General features: G+C 44.4%; 1 protein-coding gene and 1 long non-coding RNA gene across 3 annotated transcripts in view; one reads left to right on the top strand and one right to left on the bottom strand.

The window, feature by feature from the left end:
* LOC310866288 overlaps positions 1-25305 on the top strand; it is a 579577-nt gene that overhangs the window by 162323 nt on the left and 391949 nt on the right. The gene's annotated exons all lie outside the window — the stretch shown is intronic.
* slc8a1b (solute carrier family 8 member 1b) overlaps positions 1-25305 on the bottom strand; it is a 163289-nt gene that overhangs the window by 26107 nt on the left and 111877 nt on the right. The window contains exons 5-7 of one of the 2 annotated variants that reach the window (XM_083775412.1): positions 24353-24462; positions 11132-11283; positions 5153-5252 (exon numbers count right to left, since the gene is read on the bottom strand). In XM_083775412.1, the coding sequence (XP_083631538.1) occupies positions 5153-5252; positions 11132-11283; positions 24353-24462 (362 nt within the window). Of the gene's footprint in view, positions 1-5152; positions 5253-11131; positions 11284-24352; positions 24463-24815; positions 24950-25305 lie in introns of both variants that reach the window. The other variant, XM_083775413.1, reaches the window with a different exon arrangement.

Genomic DNA, 25305 nt, shown 5'->3' on the forward strand with positions numbered 1-25305 from the left:
ACCTGCACACGTTATTTCTGTTGTTCTGACTTACTGATACAGTATGACAACAAACCTCAACCACGCTACAGTACGTTGGAATCTTTTCGAGTAAAGAAATTCACACAGGGATATTGGTTCTCCGCTAATCTATTGCCCCCTTGACAACAGCTGGTCGAGATGACTAATCCTATAGCTAATCTGTGTCATTTTAGATGTTGCTATATAGCAACATTAATTTAATTTAATGTTTTAATACAAATTTGAAGTTTTTCGGAAAACAGTCAATCGGCATCTAAATCTGTTAACATCTAATCAGCCCCTCTCTTATCCATGTGTAGCCAATCAGCTTCGCACGCACGCACTCAGACACGCATGCTGGCACGCACGCACGCAGGCAGGCAGGCATGCACGCACGCACACACGCACGCACGCTCTCCCCCAAAACCCAATCAATGTGCACTTTGATCTCCCTACATTACAATCAGCTTTGGGTTGAAAGTTTGTCCTGATCATCAGACGAGCTGCTAAACCTGTTTGAGTCTGTCCGACATTCTTGTGTGTGTGCGCGTGCATGCGTGTGTGCATGCATGCGGGCGTGCATGCGTGACAGGTACAGATGCTGGTGTTTATGTCGTTAATAATCCTGAACCACACTGACCTCTGGATTATCTGGAGAACAGGTCTTTTTATTAAGAAGATCAACTAAGCAACAAAGACTGGCTGACAGGCAGGCTAACCACACACACACACACACACACACACACACACACACACACACACACACACACACACACACACACACACACACACACACACACACACACACACACACACACACACACACACACACACACACACACACACACACACACACACACACACACACACACACACACACACACACACAGAGAGAGAGAGAGCAAGATAAACAACTCAAAATGAAGTTGTTTGCGCTAACATGGATACCCACATTGACATGGACTCAAATCCAGCATGCAACATTTCTTTTTCCGAATGGTGTCAAACTGGGATGTCAGAATGACATGGTGCTGTCTTTGACTATATTACAGTTAGTGCCCCAACCACGTGGAATGACTTATACATATGGTCAATTTAAATCTTTGATTGCAGACTTAAGTGTCTGCAACTGGTTTTAAACGTATTTAAATGTATCACACAATGAAGAAATGTTGCTGTTCTGTTTTGTTGTTTTTGTTTATTGCTTTGAAAATGTTGTATTATGTTGCACTGTATCTCGACGATGAGGGAAACCTCAATGTCTCTCGAGAATAAATAAAGGTTTGAATGAATGAGTTACTAAGGGTGTGACCGGAGAGGGCACTACACCGAAATGCTGTGTGCATTCATGCTACCAGCAAGCATCTGTATGGACGCAGCTGCGTGACATGAGACTAATTAATTAGAGCAACAGAGAGAGAGAGGAGTGTGCGTGTGTACGGGTGTGCGGCAATTTAACAAAGGTGCAGACGATCAGAAATCAGCAGAGTGATCGACGTTTGCGCTACTCTATGCCGAATTGAAGTGGACTCGGTCCCAGACTTTTTTTTCCTCCCATGAAATAAAAACATCTGGGTTTCCGAGGCTACTGCCATAGAGACTGGGACCTCCCAGCAGAATGAGGCTGGACGGTTACTGCCATAGAGACTGGGACCTCCCAGCAGAATGAGGCTGGACGGTTACTGCCATAGAGACTGGGACCTCCCAGCAGAATGAGGCTGGACGGTTACTGCCATAGAGACTGGGACCTCCCAGGAGAATGAGGCTGGACGGTTACTGCCATAGAGACTGGGACCTCCCAGGAGAATGAGGCTGGACGGTTACTGCCATAGAGACTGGGACCTCCCAGGAGAATGAGGCTTGTCGGATACTGCCATAGAGACTGGGACCTCTGGGAATGCTCGAATGCCCCCGCCCCCCTGTCAAAAACAGCTAAAATCCGTAAAACGAAACAAAGCAGCAAAAAGTTTAACACTCATCTTTTACTTTCTCTAATAACAACCTAAAACATGAACCTTGGTTGAAAAAACTAAAGTTGTCCTTTAAGTAAAACAATTGAATACTTTTTACACCACTGCCTTTGTGGACGTCAGGGCAGAATTTCATGAAAGTTTGGCCTTCTGCCCCTCACAAAATGATATATGCTATGATATTAGTTATATTATAAATTAAAACATTTATGTATTTTAATGAATTAGTTCCATAAAATTATTTATGTTTTATTTGTGTGTGCTAATTAGTAAGGCCAGCCCAGTTAGGACCGGGCCTTAATTTTCGGGCCTGTTGAGAACGCCGGATGTGGGCGCGGCTGCACTAATAACTTTAGGGCGGGCCCGTCTAGAGTTTAAAAGTGTATTGATACCTGCCAACCAGTGCTGTCCGGATAAACAAAATTTCACTTTTACGGTACACATATTAACCAGTTAACAGTTGCTTTAATATTAATATTATTTTATTGGTAAAAAGGTCAATTGCCTTCTGTCTGTTAGAAAAGTACTGTATTTGTAGGCCCTAGTAAAAGATACTGGTTCTGTTCAAAATTTGTTTCCCGTCTTTCCAAAAATGCTCGATAGTGGGCTCGATAAGAACCCGGCTCGATAAGCCTGATCGATAAGGTGCTCGTTAGCAATACAAATTAATCCCTAGTGACGGACAGACGCGACAACAATATATTTTTATTAGTGTGGACTTTATGCCAGTGAAACTAAAATTAATATTGCATGGTGCAACCAAACCAAGACACAGATTTACTAACTAATTAGACCACTGTACTTTTTTTTTATGATGATTTATTTTCTTGCTTTTAATCGCATCTGTATTTCAGAACGAGTTATTTTCAGTAGAAACATTCCGAACTGGTTCTAAATTAGGCAGGGACAAAATAACATATTATGGTTCTATGCTGGTGGAAAAATAAGCATATTCAGTTTGAGCAGAACTGCAGTTACATCAGTTAATCACCAGATGGCGACCTTATTGATACCAATGAAGAGAAGACGCTGTAGTGAGGCAGATAAATTTCTCCTCACTGCTTTTTGTCTTTCTTATCTCCCATCTTCACCCTTCCTACATCATTCTCATACCAAATCTTATTTGAGTTCTTTCTTGCCAGCTACCTGTCTCTGACTCTCTCTTTGCCTCTCTGCTCACCTCACAGTACTGTCTCCCCTCTCATTCACTTTCGTTCTCTCTTCCCTCCCCCTCCCCCCTCTTTATTAGCTTTAGTTGCTAACCCCAACGTTCTCACTGGGTTTCATCATCTCTTTATTATCATCACAGATCATTACTGCACCGCAGCTCAAATACTCTCTTTGGACCCTGAGCTCATCAGAGAACAAGGAGGATCTTGGGATATGACAGGAATGGCATCTGGATGAAATATTAATAAGCATTCTCTCTCTCTCTCTTTCTCTCTCACACGAACACCCACTCTTCTGCTTGGACTGTAATGCCTTAAACACTAGATTACTCTCTATACATCTGTCTGTTTCTCTATAGCCACTTTATCATTATGAGCACTGGAAAGTGTCCAGGGCATCAGGTTGGGCCGGCAACAGGAGAATGTCCGTCAGATGCTTTCACATGTTAAGGTAAATACTCAGTTTGATAAGGCGGGGGGGGGCAGGGTCTGGTATAGTAGATGCACACGTTAAGGTAAATACTCAGTTTGATAAGGCGGGGGGGGGGCAGGGTCTGGTATAGTAGATGCACACGTTAGCTACTCCCGATAAAATAGAACACATGCAGGTACAGCCTGATGGGAGGATCAAATGCATATGCTTTTTTTAAATGTCTTCCACAGAAGATGACAGAATGTCAGATACATTGAATTGCTCGTCATGTCAGATGCATTGAATTGCTCGACATGCAGTCTTCAATTGATGCACCCAGGCAGAACACACATTTCTACCATATAGTAGGCCTAATGTAGACTAGACAACGAGCTACAATGCACTTTTAATTAAAAACGAGACATCCTCTGAGCTGGAAAAAATAACATTGGTTTTCAGTTCTCCCTCTCACTCCAAACACCTCGGGAGGAGGGGAGGCTCTGCATGTCGACAATAGAAGCGTCAGCAACATGTACGGTACACAAGCTGAATGTACAGTATATTCACCAGACAGTCACCGCGTCCATTCACACATAGATCGGGTTGAGCCAAATCGGACACTATACTCGGCGGATTTAACTTGAGGATCCTGCCAGCATAGAGTCTGTTGCATGTCCGATCCCACTGAGCCGGACTGTTGCGTTCATACATAGAGCCCTCCACTTAAAGTCTGGAAAACGTCCTGGATGAAGTTCACGTCTGAACGTGACCTCTCTCTCTCTCTCTATACATCATGTGTGTGAATAGGTAGAAGGAGGCATATGTACCAGAGAGACAGAGAGAGAGAGACAGAGAGAGAGAGACATTACCTCTTTCTGTACATCTGGTGCATGCCTCGTCTTACACGCATGCACACAAAGCGTGGTCGGTCACATGTATACACTTGTGGCCATCTAGGCAGTTTCAACGATCCAAACCATCAGGGTAGACCAGTCCACTTACAGATAAGCCATTATCCTGACTGATTACTGTTACTAAAACCATTTGCACGTACACACACGCACGCACACACGCACGCACCCAAGTGCACTCCAGTCTGAGATCAGTAAATACCCACGGATGGTATTATGCGGTGCAGTGGGCACCCAACGGTCAACAACTCACTTTGAACACACAACACGCTCACACACACAGCACGCCCCAGTTTTCAAACCATTAAACCACAGCTGTTAACTTCAGTTTAGAATTTTTCAGAATGCTTTAACCATTAAAGTAAATCAAACACACACAGACTGCCTGAACTCAATTCCTGATTTCACGCACAGACAGACATGCAGCGACACAGTAGATGGCACCCCATTAAAAAGTACTTCAAACTCTTTCCCTCGCACACACGCATGCACGCACGTGCACACACACACACACACACACACACACACACACACACACACACACACACACACACACACACACACACACACACACACACACACACACACACACACACACACACACACACACACACACACACACACACACACACACACACACACACACACACACACACACACACACACTCTCTCTCTCTCTCTCTGTCTTACCTGCGCTGACAGTGATTGCCTCTATGAATTGGTCTCTCCAGCTGTTAGTTCCCACCAGCAGGGCAAGGTTAGTTTTCTTTATCAGTTTATCCACTGTGTTCTGTGAGAGAGAGAGAGAGAGAGAGAGAGAGAGAGAGAGAGAGAGAGAGAGAGAGAGAGAGAGAGAGGTAACATTAAGGAGACAGGTCATAAAACATTGCTAGCAACACAGTAGGTATACTACTAGGTATACATACTAGGTATGGTATACTCCCATAGAAAGCAACTGAAGCTAAGAAATAAATGTCTTTGTTTTGACAATAAGAAAGAGATAGGGTTATGGAACCAGTGGAAGCAGCCATGTTTCAGTACCATGATGACTAGCTCATTAACCGCCATCATCGCTCTCCTCCTCTATTGGCTATATTCTATCTATTCAAGCCACTCAATCCTTTCTTCTTTGTCTTCCTACTCACAGTGTGTGGGAGATCATGTGTGCTTTAACAACACTGGTCCCAGTGGGATGTTTGATTCTGTAATTATCTGTAATGATCAATACCATTCATCCTTCCTTCTAGCTCAGCATTCTAATCTTCTCATCTTTTCCTTGCATTAGCTCCTCTCTCCTCCCCTTATCTCCTCTCCCATCTGCATCTTTAGCTGCTTGTTTTTACAGGCATGTTGTTTTCAGAAAGGACAGTGAATAAACAGCAGAGTGAGGGTGGAGAGCAGTATTGACATGTAACATAGCAATTAAAATGATATATGCCGTCTCGCAAGCACGCGCACACACACTCTCTCTCTCTCTCTCTCCCTCTCTCTCGGAGTCGATCAGATCTTTCTCTCTCTGCTTAGAAGGGAACTCTGATTTAAATTGAACTGAGTGAAGCTTTGGGATGCCAAATGTGCATCTACAGCACACATGAATGCGAGCGCACACAGAAGATAAGCCAAATCTAATTATTTGTTCCATGTTTTGAAAATGTTACAGCGCTACTGTAGGTTTATTGCCATTCCTCTCCCCATTGTCTGTCTCTCTGCTTCTCTCCGTCCCTCTCGGCCGTCCTACTTTCTATCTAATGTTCATTCCGCCGTTACCTAGAGTGAGTTCAATGTATATACACTAACTGCACATGCTGCGGCATGGAGTAAATTTACTACTGTGTACAGGAGTCAGTGTGTCTGTCTGTTGGTGCATGCTGGTGTGTGTGTGTGTATGTGTGACATTGCATCGTAACGGCAGGCAATGGTGCCATTGCCTCCCGTTATGGCTCCCCTGCATGTAATTTGGTCTCTCTCTCTGCTCTCTCTCTCAACCAGGGACCAGTATTCAAATTTGGGGCGGGACATTGCGGGGAAAGAAATCTAACACTGAGAGGGACGAGTAAAGGCTAATAAAATCACACCTGTGTGAAGTGAGTTCAATCCTCTCCTTTCCAGGGCATATCTCCACCTTTCTAGAGTGTCCTCTACCTGCTCACTGCTCTCACTACAGATCACAAAATCATCCAGACTTCTTCAACCAACATAAAATGACATGTATTTTAGTTTCAACACTGCGTTGGAGGGGCTAGTGGGCGGCCCTAAAAAAAATGGCAACACATAAACATGTAGACATATAAAAACACACCCGTGTGAAGTGAGGGGTGCTCTTATCATCTTACATTTAATGCATTTAATGTTTGTGTTAGTGAAAAAAACATTAAATCTGTATATAGGAGGGGCTAGCGCCCCTCAATCAATAGGGTTGAAGGCATTAGAAAAAAAGCACATGCATGAATGTGTCTGCGTGCGTGCATGCATGCGTGCGTGCAAAGTGTCCTTGAGCAAGACCCTGAACCCCTAATTGCTCCCGATGTGCAGGTTGGTGCTTTGCATGGTTTCCTCCGCTATCGGTGTATGAATGGGTGAATGTAATGCATAATCTATGTAAAGCGGTTTGGATAAAAGCGCTATATAAAGGCACCATTTACCATTTTACCATTTACCCATTTCTCCATTCCTGTGTGTCGGCATATAACTGCTCCTGTAGCCTACAGTTCATCTCGTGCCGTAACACCTCAATGAAACACAGTTTTACATCTGATGTGAAGAGGGTAGGTGTCACTGCCAATCCTCTATTGGTACTGTTGGCCCTGTGACTGTTACTATACACTGCAAAATCCTAGTGTTAATTTAACTCTGAGAGTCTAAAATTAATCCAAATGGGGGTCCATTTGGACACGATTGTAGACTCTCAGAGTTTTGTAGCGAAAAGGCCTTGTGCACACCTACAAGGACGGGTGCGTCGGAGCCGGCAACCAAATGCGAATCATAAGAAGAAAAGGCTCCCGCACACTGTCTTCACTTATAGCAGTAGTTTTATTCAGATGATAACGTTTCGTTCTAAGGTCGTTGTCCTTTTCTATTGATTAATTAGTGGTATATAACAGGGGTAGGCAACCTTAAGCACGGGTGCCAACATTGGCACAGGGGAGGGTGATCACTGGCACTCTGGCATAAGTGTGAGACAGAGAAGTATTTGAGTGGTGCAACCACTCCTACATCCAGCAATGTCCGTGTACCTGTATCATGTATCATGTATCAGTCATCATGAGCACGAGTGGTGTGCGCATGCGTGAAATTGGAGAGGCTGCGCACACAGCACAGAAACAGATCACATCTTGTGCTAAATAAATAGCGTCAATGCTAGCGAGCTAAAATATAGCCATCCTTGCTCTAGAAAGCACCAATGTTTCCATCTAGACCACCGGATAATCAGCAAAGACCTCCGAACATCGCGCTAATTGACCAAACCATGGAGAGCTCCGTAGATTGGGAGTTATTGAAGCTTTTAGTCTGCCTGTATAATGGGAGGTGGACGGCAGCTCGCATGCACGATCCGGTCTAGGTACGCTAAAGAAGGAAAGGCCGACCCAAAATAATAATGAAAAAATTGTTCTCAGCGACGCGGATTGATATCCATAATAAAGCTAATCTGACGGAGGAGAGAGAGAGACAGAGAGAGACAGACAGAGAGAGAGAGAGAGAGGAGGGGGGGAGAGAGGGGAGTTGCACCACTCGGTTCACACAGGTGTGATCTTTTTCTTTACATTCCAAAAAAGTGGCACAGCCAAAAAGACATAGAATCTTCAAGATTTGAAGACGCTATGATTCGTATGAGTGAGAAAGAGCAAAAAGATCATGAATGACTAAATAAAAGGATAGCCCAGGTTGGATGGTTTGGGAATGAAGCTTTGGGGATAAAGCAAGCGAGGCAAGGTTGCGACGGTTTGGACATATACGCAGAGGAGGGACATTGGCAGAAGGATGCTGAAGATGGAGCTGCAAGGCAAGATGAGAAGAGGAATGCCAAAGAGGAGGTCTGTGGATGCGATGAGAGAGGACATCCAGCCAGGTGGCTGGAGGTAACGAGGAAGAGATGCAGACCCAGACAGATGGAAACCACTATGGTGACCACTGATGGGCTTTAGCTGTTTTTCTCTCTCTCTGTGAAAGTATTTGAAAGAATTGCCTGGAAATGGACCCATCACCCCTTATAGCAGGTGGACGGGGCTTTCTGTGTCTTGCTCAGGGATCCATCAGCAGGTGGTTGGACACTGGCTGTCACAGGGGAACAAACTGGTGACACTCCCATCAGCCCTCCTTCCCCTCCCCCTAAATGCCATCTTTCCTCTTAATCTCTTTTGGCCTCTCTTCGCTCACTTCCTCTCATCCAGTCTGCTCTCCTGCATGTATTTAAACTCTGAGCAAAAACAGCCTGTGTGTGCGAGCGTGTGCTTATTACCATGCCCTCTAAACATTATTGTTGTGTGTGTGTGTGCGCACACACACACACACACACACACACACACACACACACACACACACACACACACACACACACACACACACACACACACACACACACACACACACACACACACACACACAAACCCCGCTGTCCTCAAAGGACACAAATCTTTCATGGAAATCTAATTCACCTGTAGAGCAGAGGCATTTACACCTCCAGCTAAAGGCTCTATCTAGGCTAACTCCACCCTCCTCAGGGGACAAACAGGGCTGTTCTGACTTGCAAATGAAGCATCCACTCGGTGTGCCATGGCACGGTGAGGCATTAATGTCATATTACCCTCTCTGCATCTCACTCTATTGCTTTTCTCTCTGGCCATAAACCATAACGCCTCATTTATACTCGTCTGCACATCGTGTGGAGCTTGTAGATCTGCTACTAAGCATGCAACTTCGTAGACAATCAGGCTTAGCACAGTGGCAGCAGAAAGTTTTAACTAATCTTTGTCGCGCCTATAGGGCTACCACGATCATGACATTTCGGTTGACAATTAATTGTCATAAACATTATTGCGATTAATGTTTTTCTTTTGCCATTGAACAATGAATGTATCAATAGAATATCTGTTTGCCTTTTAGGTAAACTAAAATTGCACAGGGCACATATGAGAAATAACTTAATTACAAACCCTATACCTATTACTGAAATAATACAAAGAAATAACAATAATATCCAGGGAACAAGCTACAACCTTAGAGTTTTTTTTTTAAATACAATGTTTGAAAATGTATGAACATTTAAAATAGGTTTTTCTCTAAATACCGATTTAATACCACTAACGCTGGGTTGAAAGTGCGTAAAAGGTCGAAAGAATGAGGGAAATTATTATGACATTTCTGTTAATTCCATCCAGCTGTTTTTATACAGATTCTAATGATTCTAATATGCGATCTATAAGTCGCACCGAAGTGCAATATCGCTGCTTGTCTGAATTCAGTATCAGTGTTAAATTAACTGAGTGTAGAAATGTAACCAAATGGACCTCATTTGTACTCACTCACAGTTAAAAATGGATTATTAACCCATTCAAGCCTGACGTCGAAATAAAATAAAAAAATCTAAATCATGACGATTTTCTGAAAGATTCGAGGCACATTTTAAAGATTTTTCAAAAATAGCAGACCTACAAGTTCATAGCGCGCGCTATGAGCTTGTAGATCTGCTATTTTTCAATAGCTAAATTATAACATAATGTTTAAAACACCAAAAGGGGTTCCCGACAAAAATGGGTTAACAATGATGATTTTACTGTGTACTGTACATAGCACCTCATCTTTTCTCAAACTCTCTGTGTCAATGTCCGTCTTTGTATACCATTTCTCTTTCTCTCTCTCTCTCTGTCTCTCTCTCTCTCTCTCTCTCTGTTTGTGTTATAGAGTAGAATTATGCTGTGTTCACACGGGCAGACACAAGTATCTAGTAACTAGCTTTCATTTTCAATGGAAGCCAGCGACCTGAAGGTACAAAGCAAATACGACGTTTGTAGCTGCTACAAAAGATTCAAAGCTACAAACTGACGTTGAGCTGGGTTCAACTTCCAGATACACAGATACAAAGCTACAAACCCGTTTGAACGTAGCAATACAGCTGAAGCACTTTTCATCTAACTATAGGACTCAATTATAGTCGCTCTGTCACACGCACGCACGCACACTCCACTTCAGATAGTCAAGTAGCAAGTTATTGCCCAGTCGCTCATTCTGCTCAGGTGTCTGAATGTCTGTCGGTCTCAAGTATTGTATGTAGGAGTGAGTGCATTAGTGCACACAAACACACACACACACACACACACACACACACACACACACACACACACACACACACACACACACACACACACACACACACACACACACACACACACACACACACACGATGATGTCAATAGTAATTACATTTGCACCGATGTTAAGAGTCTGTGTTGGAGCAGGAAAGCCATATATGGAGTACTGCTGGGCCACATGACTTTATATCAATCAATTATTTCAAACTTTTGCCCTGATTACTATTAACACTTTAATTGCCCGGGGTTATTTAATCCATTAAATGATAGCGCCCAGTCGATTTATAAACACGGGGCACTTTTCTTGTTCATATCCAAGTTTCATACCCATTCTATGACCAGCATTGTATGTACTCAGTCTTACCTTGAATTCGTAGGACTCCTCTATGACGATCTCCAGTTTGACGTGGTCTCCCAACATGGGCCGGCCCATCTCTGCGATGCGCCTCTCCTCTTCGTCCATCCCTTTCAGAGGCTCCTCCTCCTCCTTTTCCACTTCCTCCTTTTTCCCCTCGTCTGAAAACAAAACAAACAGAAAACTCAGGTTAAAATCAACCAGAGAACGTCACCAATCACATTTCAGGTACGGCAGCTCTGGAAATCATTTAGTGAGTGAGACACTCAGTTGCATGCAAAATCACGAGTGTTAACTGAACTCTGAGACTGTTAAATTAAAGTCAATGTCAATGTTTTCCCCTTCTTTTTCAGCGGTGCCTAACCGCTCCAATGACCAGCTATGTGTGTCCCTATGTATGTATGTCTCTATGTGTGTGTGTAGAGGGCCTTGCAAATGTGAAGCGAGGAATGTAGGCGTTGTTGCCTGGATCAACACAGGTCTCCTCCAGGTCTGAGAGGGGTGCAACAACGCAAGCGTCCGAGCACACACACACACACACACACACACACACACACACACACACACACACACACACACACACACACACACACACACACACACACACACACACACACACACACACACACACACACACACACACACACACACACACACACACACACACACACACACACACACACACACACACAATAAAATTGAATCCTGTCCTTTGATTGACAGCAATTAAATCATGGAGAGATAGAGAAAGAGTGTGAGAGTGTGTGTGTGTGTGTGTGTGTGTGTGCTTCACTGCTTGCCCTTCTCCAATTACCGTTTGGGCAAGCCTGCTCTACCGATTACGCTCACACGTGCACATGTCTAATGGTGACTTAATGAACTCAATTTGCAGCGAACAACATCATGTTAGCCTGTTAATAATGTGCTTGTTAGTGTTGCAGCCTTCTGACATACTACTGAACATCTGGAATATTTCAATTCTATGCAAATTAGAACAATACATTCACAATGTATGTGTGCATATGCACATTATGTTCCACATATAAATCAGCAAATCCTACATAAACACGTGTCACTGGAGTGACATGACAGCATTGTTCTATATTGGAGAAGAACATTGTTCTTGTCCGTTTCATTTGCATATTTTATTGATTGCTTGGTTAAAAGCACCCGCGGCGTCAAGCAAAACAGCAGTGGCAACACACAGAAATGTGTGGGGAGGGATTAACTGGCATAATGATTAAATTAGGACAGAAATAATTGGCTACTCTTAAAAGAAAAAGCACATTTTCTGAAAGGTTTTGCCTATAATTACATGACCCAAATGGGAATGCTACTGTAGGTTGAACGAGGTAAGCTTGTATTGGTTCTCTATCTTTATATTCAGAGCCAGGTCTGCCTCAACCTGCGGCTAGAGTATGCAATAAGTATGCTAGCACCTTTTATTCCACATGAAGCACTGCCCATGTAATTCATAGCTATACTCAAGGTCTGTGCTGCTCATCCATCACTGTACTTCTTTAATCTAGATTATTTGGCTTTAGAAAATGTCTTTCATATTTAGGCCAGTTAATTACAAAATAATAACAGATGGTGCCTTTAGAATTACACTGATTAGTATGTCATTTCTTTATAGTGAATAAACACTTTAGAAGTGAAAATAGGCATGTCGGGAAATAATTTATTCTGAATAAAAATAGCATTTACAGTATATAACATAAGCAAGACAAAAGATAATATTCCATGTGTCACTCAGACGCACTCAGTGACTCTCTGGCAAAAATAGCAACAGATAGTAGCGTGGCAAAAGAATGCTGGAGCTCGCGCCGTCGCCGGTGGTCATTGACACACTGAATGACATGGTTGCATGTCAAGTCACAGAATGCATCCTGAACTGCTTTAAGTGGACCCTGGCCTCGAGGGTAACTCAAGAGGCTGAGACCCACTGCCTTAACATCGTCCCCTCCCTCTCTATCACAGTGAACAGTGCTGTAGCTGTGGGGTGACAGCTGATGACTCCAACAGACTGGTCAGCTCATCACAGCCTGTCAGCAACCAATGAACAGGAGCTAGCAGAGCGGGCTGCATGGGAACCTTTTACTGCCTGAGCTGAGCGCTCAGCTCAGCGATGGAGAGGAGAGCAGAGATCCTGATCACTACTGTATACTGTAGCTCCATGGGAGAGGAGATAGGAGAGGGTCTGACAGGCTATAAGAAGGAAGGGTCCAGACAAATTATACAAGTGCTATAGGAGGAAGGGCAGAGGTTAGGGATGAGGTGAAGATCTGTCACTTTCACACTTTTGCAGTCTTACGCACGCACACACGCGCGCACGCACGCACGCACACACACACACACACACACACACACACACACACACACACACACACACACACACACACACACACACACACACACACACGCACACACACAGTGAAACTAAGAGAGGCGGAGAGGTCTAACTGTAGTCAGTTCATGCCATCAGCACCCGGTGTCACGCTGCATTATAATTGCCTATGCATAAAAATATGATTGGGATTATGAATGAAACGAGTGACATTAATAACTGTGACAGTACTTTCCAATGATTGTCAATCAACTGAAACATCGATGGTAAACACATTACTTGGATAACGACATGACATGAGTAGATTAATCTAGACCGCTTGTTGTCATGTACCAGAGTTGATTAACCAGTTGTACAATGTTGATGATAATGTCCTCTGTGTTGATTCATTACACACACATGCATGCACACGCGCACACTCACACATGCACATAAACACTAATGTGTTATTTACCATTCATTCCACAGGTTTCAGTGGTCTTGTTCATCATTTACATATAATTGCACACTAATTACTTAGCCAGAGTAAATAGATTAAATATGCACCGTGGGCCACACCTGTAGTGAGTCAGCACTCACTTTCTCTCTCTCTCTCTATATATATCTCTCGCACGCACGCACGTACGCACGCACGCGCAAATGTGCAATAGAGTTAGTCATTTGCACAAGAATAATTTATGTCAATTTACTCAATTATAATCTTAATGATAATATTAAGCTCAAATTCATAACACACTCAAACAGAAAAATCCTCAGCATTAACTCTGTACACACAGAGATACATTAATAGTAGTATTTTACTGCAGACACAGTCAGACACAATATAAAGTTGCATCTTCATATTTCAACATTTCTTTTTTTGTAAATGAATGGCCTACTTCAGGGTTCCCCAATAGGCGGCCCATGGCGCGCCCCCTTGTGGCCCCTGGAAGACTTTTTTTTTAAAGAGGGGGAACATTTATTTTCAGGGCAAGACCTCGACCTTGCGCGTGCGGACTCGGCCCCCAGCCTGGTAGTGGCTGGTACCCTACTCAAAATATGGCCCTTGAGGAAAATTAATTGGGGAACCCTGCCCTACTTCATTGTACAAGAGTGTCACATGAAGGCGGTGAAAATAGATGCAATGCGTTTTGAGCTTGTAGATCGGCTATTTTCAAATGATAAAAAAGGTAACTGTTTTGGACATACTGTAGTACAGTCCAAGGGTTCCACCCGACAGCGACAGCTAGGGTACAGAGGACCAGAACAGAGGACACTGCTGTCACACAAAATCTGTCACGAATATGGGCATGTGCAGCGTACACACACACACACACACACACACACACACACACACACACACACACACACTCCAGGACATGGAGTTGGGACTCTGCAGGGTCTGTTTTGTTTTTAGCTGCGTCCTTGTCCCTGATGCTACATGTCTCCTATGTGTCCCTGATGCTACATGTCTCCTACGTGTCCCTGATGCTACATGTCTCCTATGTGTCCCTGATGCTACATGTCTCCTACGTGTCCCTGATGCTACATGTCTCCTATGTGTCCCTGATGCTACATGTCTCCTACGTGTCCCTGATGCTACATGTCTCCTACGTGTCCCTGATGCTACATGTCTCCTACGTGTCCCTGATGCTACATGTCTCCTATGTGTCCCTGATGCTACATGTCTCCTACGTGTCCCTGATGCTACATGTCTCCTACGTGTCCCTGATGCTACATGTCTCCTACGTGTCCCTGATGCTACATGTCTCCTACGTGTCCCTGATGCTACATGTCTCCTATGTGTCCCTGATGCTACATGTCTCCTATGTGTCCCTGATGCTACATGTCTCCTACGTGTCCCTGATGCTACATGTCTCCTACGTGTCCCTGATGCTACAGCATGTCTCCTACGTGTCCCTGATGCTACATGTCTCCTACGTGTCCCTGATGCTACAGCATGTCTCCTATGTGTCCCTGATGCTACATGTCTCCTATGTGTCCCTGATGCTACATGTCTCCTATGTGTCCCTGATGCTACATGTCTCCTACGTGTCCCTGATGCTACATGTCTCCTACGTGTCCCTGATGCTACAGCATGTCTCCTATGTGTCCTATACTGTATGTCACAGCATGTCTCCTATGTGTCCTTCATGTCACAGCATGTCTCCTATGTGTCCTTCATGTCACAGCATGTCTCCTATGTGTCCTTCATGTCACAGCATGTCTCCTATGTGTCCTTCATGTCACAGCATGTCTCCTATGTGTCCTTCATGTCACAGCATGTCTCCTATGTGTCCTTCATGTCACAGCATGTCTCCTATGTGTCCTTCATGTCACAGCATGTCTCCTATGTGTCCTTCATGTCACAGCATGTCTCCTATGTGTCCTTCATGTCACACCATGTCTCCTATGTCCTACATGTCACAGCATGTCTCCTATGTGTCCTATATGTCACAGCATGTCTCCTATGTGTCCTACATGTCACACCATGTCTCCTATGTGTCCTACATGTCACACCATGTCTCCTATGTGTCCTTCATGTCACAGCATGTCTCCTATGAAATGATGCCATTCCTGTAACAATACAGGGTGATTCACGTTTTAACTACTGTATGTTGCACATTGTGCAGTTAAATAAGCAGATCCAGAGCCATCTAATAGAAGAGTTGCGATATTGAGGGGGCAGAAAACAACCCGGTCAGGTGGTTCATGTACTCGGGCGAGCCCATAGACTCCAATGCATTCCATAAACTTCCGGTTGTCCCTATTTGAAGCCTTCAATTAGGGACAAACCAATAGAAGTCTATGTAGAAGAGCCGCCATTCGACTGACCCCATGAACTGAGTTTGCGTAACTCTGTCTATACTCTATGGCTCTATGAGCTTGCAGATGATTTTTTTTAGGAGAATTTAGTTTACGGCATTTAGCAGAGTTGTTGCTTTGGACTCTAGAAGAAAATATAAGACACCAAACGGGGAAAAGGCGGAAGAACTGTTTGCTTCACTCCCTCTCATGTTCATGAATACAGCAAATCTAACACTTGAAAAAGAAGTGTAACTGTCACCTTCAGGCCTGGTTAAACACCGGAGTTAGATCTTCATTATCTCTATGGATCTATATTCTAAAAAACACTGCTCAAAGCATCAGCCCACCACAAAACTCTTTAATTGGCTCTGAAGTCGTGGGCAAAATATCTGAAGCTCTGAGCTGAGGGGAGATCAAAGAGGCGAAGAGCTTTTAAAGACCATTTGATTCCATCTCTCTCACTGCACTCAAGGAATTATCTTGTAGATCTGCTATTTTTCAATAGCTAAAGTATAACATAATGCTTGAAACACCAAAAGGGGTTCCCGGTCTGAATGGGTTAACCCTGTTCAGGATCATAAAAGCTTATTTGAAATATACTGAGAGCTCATTCAGAACACTGTCTCTGCTCATCCATTACTGTCTGTGCTGTAGCAACACAGGGGTATAACAAGTTTATGTCAAAAAACTAAATGCATGAAATGTATATAGTTATATTTTTGTTGTGCTGTTAAAGGAGAATACCACTCATTTTCAACCTAGAGTAGTTGTGTGGAAATAATAAAAAGTCCCCCCCTTCTATTTAGCCTATAACTGGAGGTCTAGAACTTGAGGTCATGTGATCAGTGACATCACAAAGATGTACACTTTGGCCTGCGGAGTACATCTTCATGATGTCACTGATCACAAACACAGGAAGAAAAAAAAAAGTCTGGGCAAAAACCCATTCAATAGAGCGTCGCAGTCCCGCCCCTTTCAGAACGACGAGTGGCCCAGGAAATGATTCTCCATTCATTTTCTCCATAGGCTTTTCAAAAAGTATTTATATAAAGACGGTTACGCCGCGGACAAAGCCAACTCGGATCGTGACAAATCATGACAATAATTACAATGTTTTGGACCGATCAAATAATTAGTAAGAAGAAAAACAAAACAAATAGTGTTGTATGCTGCCTTTATTTTATTCTTTCAAATTATTTGATCGGCACAAAATACTGTGTTTGTTGTCATGATTTGTCACGATCCGAGTTGGCTTTGTCCGCGGCGTAACCGTCTTTATATAAATACTTTTTGAAAAGCCTATGGAGAAAATGAATGGAGAATAATTTCCTGGGCCACTCGTTGTTCTGAAAGGGGGCGGGACTGCGACACTCTATTGTGGCATACTGTAGCGCGGATGGGTCTCTCTCTATCTGCTAATTACTGATGGTCTGCAGCCTTATTCAATTGAGACACACGCACACACACACACACACACACACACACACACACACACACACACACACAACACACACACACACACACACACACACACACACACACACACACACACACACACACACACACACACACACACACACACACACACACCTCTCTCTCTCTCCGTCTCTCTAATTAATCAGGCTCATCTGCTGCAGGTGCGTCTAGTTTCTGCCAGCGGATCCTGCCGGGAGCTGACTATGCCATAGAAAGCATGTTCCAGGCTACTGATCACATGACCCCAAGTTCTAGACCCCCAGTTCTACGTTACACAGAAGAGGGAGCCTTATCCTATGTCTTGCTGATCAAGCTCTCCCACTCACTGGTCTTGCTCTAGTCTGACGCCACGCACTAAAGAAACTGTATCCTAAAAATAGCAATTTGCACTGACGTTGACCGAATTGTCGGGCACAATCACTCACAACTTGAACTTTATGTAGTACATTATGTACAATGTACATTGTAAATAATAGGTTGATACAGAGGTTTGGAAATGGTGGTTTTCATTGTGGCGGTTTTCATTTACTTTCACTAATGTAGAACTGTGGTGCAGTCGTTAGTTTAGACTAGTCATTCATTAGACCAGTCATTAGTCCTACAATCTACAACCTATCTCAAACCCTCACCTTAACCCTAACCTCCCACGGGGCAGCACACCTAAACCTAACCTTAACCCTCTCCCAACCCATAACGCACCCCTCACCAACCTTAATCCGGTCGTCTTAACGCACCCCTCACCAACCTTAATCCGGTCGTTTTAACGCACCCCTCACCAACCTTATGTCTAACCAATGCTATGTCTAACCAAAGGACACCTCCCGTGACACCAGGTGGGGGTGCATACTAATTTAGACTAGTCATTGGTTAGACATAGGTTAAGGTTAGGTTTAGGTGTGCTGCCCCGTGGGAGGTTAGGTTTAGGGTGAGGGTTTGAGATGGGAGGTGGCCATTCATCCGCATGTTGGACTAGCGTCTGCTCCCGTGCTTGCGGTTATGGTTAGGTTAAGGGTGCATACTTAGTTTAGACCAGAGCCGAAGAGTTTGATCAATCCTCAAGGCCCCCCCCCCCCCCCCCCCCCCCCGCAGCCCCGCCTCCCCGCACCCCCCCCCCCCCCCCCCCCCCCCCCGCCGCAGGACTATATTATTATTATTATGAGAGAGAGAGAGAGAGGGAGATATAGAGAGATACGGAGGGAGAGAGAGAGAGAGAGATCATAGGCGGTGGGTGCGTTTTACCTTTGGGTACTGGGTAGGCTACAGAATTGCGTTGGGGGGGACTGTCGCGGCCGAGCGAAGCGAGGCTGCCGCCGCGGATTTATTTATTTATTTATTTCCCAAATGGTCTAAAAATGAGTTATTTAGCATACTTTTACCAATGAATTAGCCTATACACAGACAGCGACTGATCAGCCTATTTTGGACGATATGGGTCTTTTCTCGAGTCAGTGTGTAGTCTCACTACTCTGTGGTTAGGTCTCTTTGGTGAATTCTTGATCAGTGTTATTATGTCACGCCTCAAGAACAACTACAAAAGAAACCCGATTAGCACTTTTTAACACCTCTTGGACGGCCGGTGTCTCTCAAGACAGACTGTTGCCTGAGGAACAACAGGGGAGGCGCTGTTTTCCCGAATATTTGACGATGGGATTCTCAGATTGCCGGCGGAGAGGTCCAAAATGTTCGGAATTCCCAGAAAATATGTAATGTAAATGTAAAATGTCCACGAAAATCTTCATGGGGGCCGAAAGGGGCCCTAGGATTCTTCATGGGGGCCATGGCCCCGTGGCCCCCACAGACTCTACGTCGCTGGTTTAGACTAGTCATTGGTTAGACATGGGTTAAGGTTAGGTTTAGGTGTGCTGCCCCGTGGGAGGTTAAGGGTGAGGGTTTGAGATAGGTTGTAGTTGTAGTACTAATGACTGGTCTAACCAATGACTAGTCTAAACCAAAAACTGTCGAAACTAAGTACTGCACCCGAGATGAGGTGGGTTGTCATTTGTCAGACCAATTAATGACTTGTCTGAACTACGTACTGCACCCGTTTGAGATAGGTTGTAGTTGTAGGACCAATGACTAGTCTAAACCAAAAACTGTCTAAACTAAGTACTGCACCCATGTTGCCAGTACAAACTGGCAACATAGAAACCAGCTGACAGAACACTGGCTAATGTTGCACAGCAACACACATTAGGTAAAAATAAAGAAATTAAATCCACACATACTGTACCGACTAGATTAATGTATTAATTAATGGTCAAAAAGGTCTCAGCTCTCAGCTGAAATTTAAGATACATTAATTTGTTGTAAAATGTTTAACTTCTGCACACCGCTTTGAAAAGTAGTCAAATATACCAATCTGACAAAAGATCTGAACAACGAAGTGCTACAGTACAAAGCAATTTCGTTTGCCATCATATATCACAAATATAAATATAGCACATAAAAGCCACTACTGTATGTGAAACACACAGACACAATGAAAACCTGGGGAGGGCTAATTTAATTTGGCCTCATTTCACTCCAGGGAAAAACCACAGAACTTCCATAAAATACAGTCAATAAACAGTGTATTTTCTGCATGTGTGTGTGTGTGTGCATTCTAGAGTCTTTGATCCCACGAACAACACCTCATCAACTCTGACAGTGTGTATGTGTGTTTGTCTCAAGGCTGTGTGTGTGTGTGTGTGTGTGTGTGTGTGTGTGTGTGTGTGTGTGTGCGTGCGTGCGTGCGTGCATGCATGCGTGCATGTGTGCGTGCATATGTGTGTGCTTATTACGCATGGTTTATCCTGTGGTGTGTGTATAGTATATGTGCATGTGAGCCAGTGCTGTGTGTGTGTGTGTGTGTGTGTGTGTGTGTGTGTGCGTGCGTGCGTGCGTGCGTGCGTGCGTGTGTGGCATGCTGTGTGTCCCAGCGGTGTGTTTGATCTCCTGACAGCGTTAATGTGATACCCAGCCTTCTGTTTGATCCACTCATTACCATAAACACTGCTGAGTCCTGCTAAAGCACACATCACTACCAGTACACCCAGAGATGTCCTGGGTTTCTGTCAAACAAACTGATTGTGTGTATGAGAGTATTATTCATGTCTAAATGTAGTAGCATTTGTGCAAGAGACATTGGAACCACTTTCAATCTGGCATCTCTATTTTTGGGCATGTTTTCAACACAAAGATTTTCTAAAAAGAGAGAGGGAAAACAGCTCAGAGCTTGCAGATCAGCTTTTTTTTTCATTAGGCACCGCCATATGACAAAGTATAAAAAATAGTTTAAGTGGTTAAACTCGAAGTTATTCATTATTCAAGATTAGGACTGCACTGGTCTCTCTGTGCAAAATAAGGGATGTCACCAGAGGGGTGTTTTGTCCGAGTTCCATTCAGGTGCTAGTAACAAAAATCCTGTCAGTGCCGAGATTCCTAGTAGTAGTGGATATGTCATTCCTAATTAGCATATCTGCAATATTCCACTGACAACTTACGTTTGCCTAATGACAGACTTATCTAAACTGCAAAAGGATATTATGTCTCACGTAGAGTGGACAGGGCACACAGACAGTCAAATATAATTAGGGGTTTGTGTCCATTTTCATTAGGCCCAACCTTTCAAGCTGTTAGCACCAGCTGTACACGTTTGTAAACTTGTAAATACATAAATTCTGCTGCCAATAAATAACATTACCACACACTCAAACTAGACGCCTGCTCGCAAATGTGTGGGTGTTTAAGAGACAATAATGTACTGGGCATATATTAGAGAGAGTGCATGCGTATGTGATTGTTTGTCTGACAGTAGATGGAGAAGACAAAAGGAAAATATGACAGCCTGACTGGGCAATGAACATCCATGATGAGGTAATGGACACAAACAGTGGAAAACAGATACTAGTGAATACATGAAAATCATGCACAGCACACACGCGCACACACACGCACGCACGCACGCACACGCACACGCACACGCACACGCACACGCACACACACACACACACACACACACACACACACACACACACACACACACACACACACACACACAGTTGTGCAAGCAAGCACATAAAGCACATCTACACGCACAGACACAAGTATAGGTTAGGACAGTAAATAAGGGAGAGCGGCGAGGATGAGAGGAGACAGGAGAGGAGGATGAAAGAAGAGAAGGGGCGAGGAAAGGTGTGACTCTCACTGAGAATTATTGCAAACCTCTGAAAATGATCAGAGGAGAAAAGAAGGAGGAATACAAAGCTTGCAGGAAAACAGTCAGCCGAAGAGTATACCGGTAAAAACAGAGGAGAGAAGAGCTCCTGTGTTCAGCTGAACCCCAAATCAACAGGCCTGCCGATCAAAAGAACAGCAACATAAACTCTGGGAACTTGAATTGGCCGAAGGGTGGCGCTAGAGGGAAGGCCATGGGGTCATAATTAATCAACATGGAATTATAGATTATATTAGATATATTGTGTGAAAAAGTTGATATTTTGGCCTGAGGGTGGGCTCTAGGGTTCCACTTCCAGGGGGTATGAATGTGCTCAGCAAGTTTCACGGCGATCTGCCCATTAGACTTTTGGAAAGGTTGGTCCCGACACCTCATCTACCCTGCCAACGATGCGAGCGAGCGAACGATGAAATCTCATTAGAATACATGTTTTTCATTGCGACTGTCCTGACGTACCGCGAGCGTGCAGCGACATCATCCACCCCTCCTATATAAGCTTGCAGAGTCTCTATTTGAGCGAGGTTTCGCGGCCCCAAACACTTTTATTGGTTGAGATCTACACGCTACTATTTATTGGTTATTTGATTGGTTCAGGCTACGTCGCAACGCAACGGCCGATATCCATATCAAGACAGTTTTTCACGCAATATCGCCATTGGACCGCAACGCTCCTTGCCTGTGAGGCATAAGGATGACCTTACTAAAGGAAAGGTCAAGGGGGCACCACAATCAGTGGGGTTAATCCTTGCTGAGCACATCAAGTTACATGGCAGTCTGACCAGAGTTTGAGACATTGTGCATACAAATGGCAACTGTGGCATAAGAGTAAAGGGTATTGAGTATTGGGTTACTAGAATCGTTGGATTTGTTGGTTTAGCAGGTTTCATGGCAAATCTACCCTAGAATCAGCAAATGGCAATTGGGAGTGGAACTGGGGCCACGCTGTTGAAGGCATTCTGCACATATGGTACTGTATGTGCCATAACCATTTGGCTAACAGGTCACCCCTGGACCACAAGGTCATGGGTTCGTTCCCAGCCCGGGCACCGCCAACTCAGCGTATGAGTAGCATCCTTAGAGTATATATGAATAGAGACGGCATCCGAGTTCTCCTTCCATCCACTTGCATTAAGTTGCTCAAAAGCTCATGAGGCGATTTCACTCCTCCTTCCGCGGAGGAACAGAGTGCATTCTGGGATGGATTTGCCCCAAACACATGAACGCTCTGCCGTTGAACGTGCACGAACGCGCACGAACGTGCACGAGCGTGCTGCCGTCGTGAACGTGCACAATGATAGTCAACGGACCAGCGCGTTCATGTGTTTGGCCATGGTTCATTCGGCCACTATGTCCATTTCGCCTCAGGGTTTCCTCTGGGTGCCGCCATATATACTCTAAGGTAGCATCACTTTGGTGCAGCAAGTTGTGCGGTAAGTACTGGGATGGTGGGTGTGGCGCTCCACCTCAGTATCCATCTCCTAGGGGTCTAGCGCAATCTAACGGGGACAGACGTGTTAACGACAATAAGCCACTTCCGATCTACTTAAAGCCTAAATCAGAAGGGGCCATCCTCTGGGGTCCATGAATTCAATCTAGCCGCCAGTGACCAAAGTGATGGATGGACGGACAGATGGATTGTGGGGCTAAAAAGGATAAAGGAGGAAGGTTTGGCCCCCTCTTGCCTTATTAGCAGAATTGGAGTTTGGCAATTCTCCAAAGAGAACTCCAAATATCTATATCGATGCCATTTTTCATTAAACCGTCTGCACATAGACTTGCAGGCAGGTCGTGATTTATTCCCTGTGCTTTAATGCACATAAAACCCCTCAAATTAAGTAATGTAGATTTTACGGTAAGGGCGAAATGACCTTCCCTCTATTTTATCATGCTGGTAACGTTCCTGCTGTTCCGTTAACTTAGCATACGGTATTTTACTCTTTGGAGTAGGCTACAACTCTATGGAACGGCTGGTAGTGGGACTTTCTTTCAGGGTTCTCTGAGGAACAGGTTGGGCAAATCAAAGGGATGACCATGACGTAAAAACATACGGTAAGGGTTCCAATAAGGGATAAGGAAATGTGACTGTGTGAGGGTGTCGGGCAGATACACAGTAACACTTAAGAGAGGTGTCGATACTATGCTCTAGAAGGGGATTATGGCACTTGATAGAGTGACAACTGAGGGCATTAGGAGACTTTAAAGTGTGGAACTACAGTAATTAGAGAAATTGGCTTATGTAGTGTTGAGTTCCAAAGCAAACTTGGATACACTGTTTAAGGCATAGATAACTTACTAACACTGCTGTTAGCAAGTAAGAACTTTACAAGGGCCGGCTGCCTGTTGACTTGGGAGCCAATGACATTACAGCATAGGGTGCATTCTCAATGCTGATTGGCTGTCACACCTGTCCATCCCACCCTGCTGCGTCTCCATTGGGGGGTCTGTAGAAGGACGTAGAAGGAGGCCAGCTTATTGTACTCCTCCCGGTCTAAGATCCTAATGGTTATGGTCTTCCTGTATGACACACACACACACACACACGCACACACACACACAGACACGCACACACACAAACATGCACACACAAGGATGCATGTATGTATGCACAGACATGCACGCACACATACACAAAGAGACAAATAGAGGGAGGTGATGAACATGCATGGTCAAAACACAATGGATACAGGTGTACACACACAAGTGCACGAACACACACAGATGCGCGAGCGTACATACACACATACACACATACACATACACACACACACACACACATACACACACACACACACACACAAGGTGGCGGTAGATGGGAGTCTTGCTGCACGTGCACCATCACACTGAGGTGAGTCAGACTCAGAGCTCACACAGGCGGGGCGCGACGCCCCCTCCCTGACCTTTGGCGTCGCCGTCGATCAGTCGAGGCTCTCCGACTTCCAGGTAGAAGGTCTTGTTCTTCTCGTACTCCTCGTCGTCTATGATTCGCACCTTGATGGTTTTACTGAGGACGGGAGGAAGGCATGTGGAGGAAGAGGAGAGGAAAGAGAAGAAAAAGAAAGAACGGTAAGGAAACGACAGGTTGGAAACCAGGAGAGACCCACAGAGCAGAAGTAAAGCAGAGAGGCTGAGCCGTGAACAAGCAGTGCATAGCGGACAAAGAAGTGCTCAACCCCAGTCAGAGTATATGAATACTCCTGTTCAAATATTACTCAACCCCAGTCAGAGTATATGAATACTCCTGTTCAAATATTACTCAACCCCAGTCAGAGTATAGAATACTCCTGTTCAAATATTACTCAACCCCAGTCAGAGTATATGAATACTCCTGTTCAAATATTACTCAACCCCAGTCAGAGT

Source organism: Protomyctophum parallelum (assembly GCF_964188405.1).
Source record: "Protomyctophum parallelum genome assembly, chromosome: 10".
Taxonomy (NCBI): Eukaryota; Metazoa; Chordata; class Actinopteri; order Myctophiformes; family Myctophidae; genus Protomyctophum; species Protomyctophum parallelum.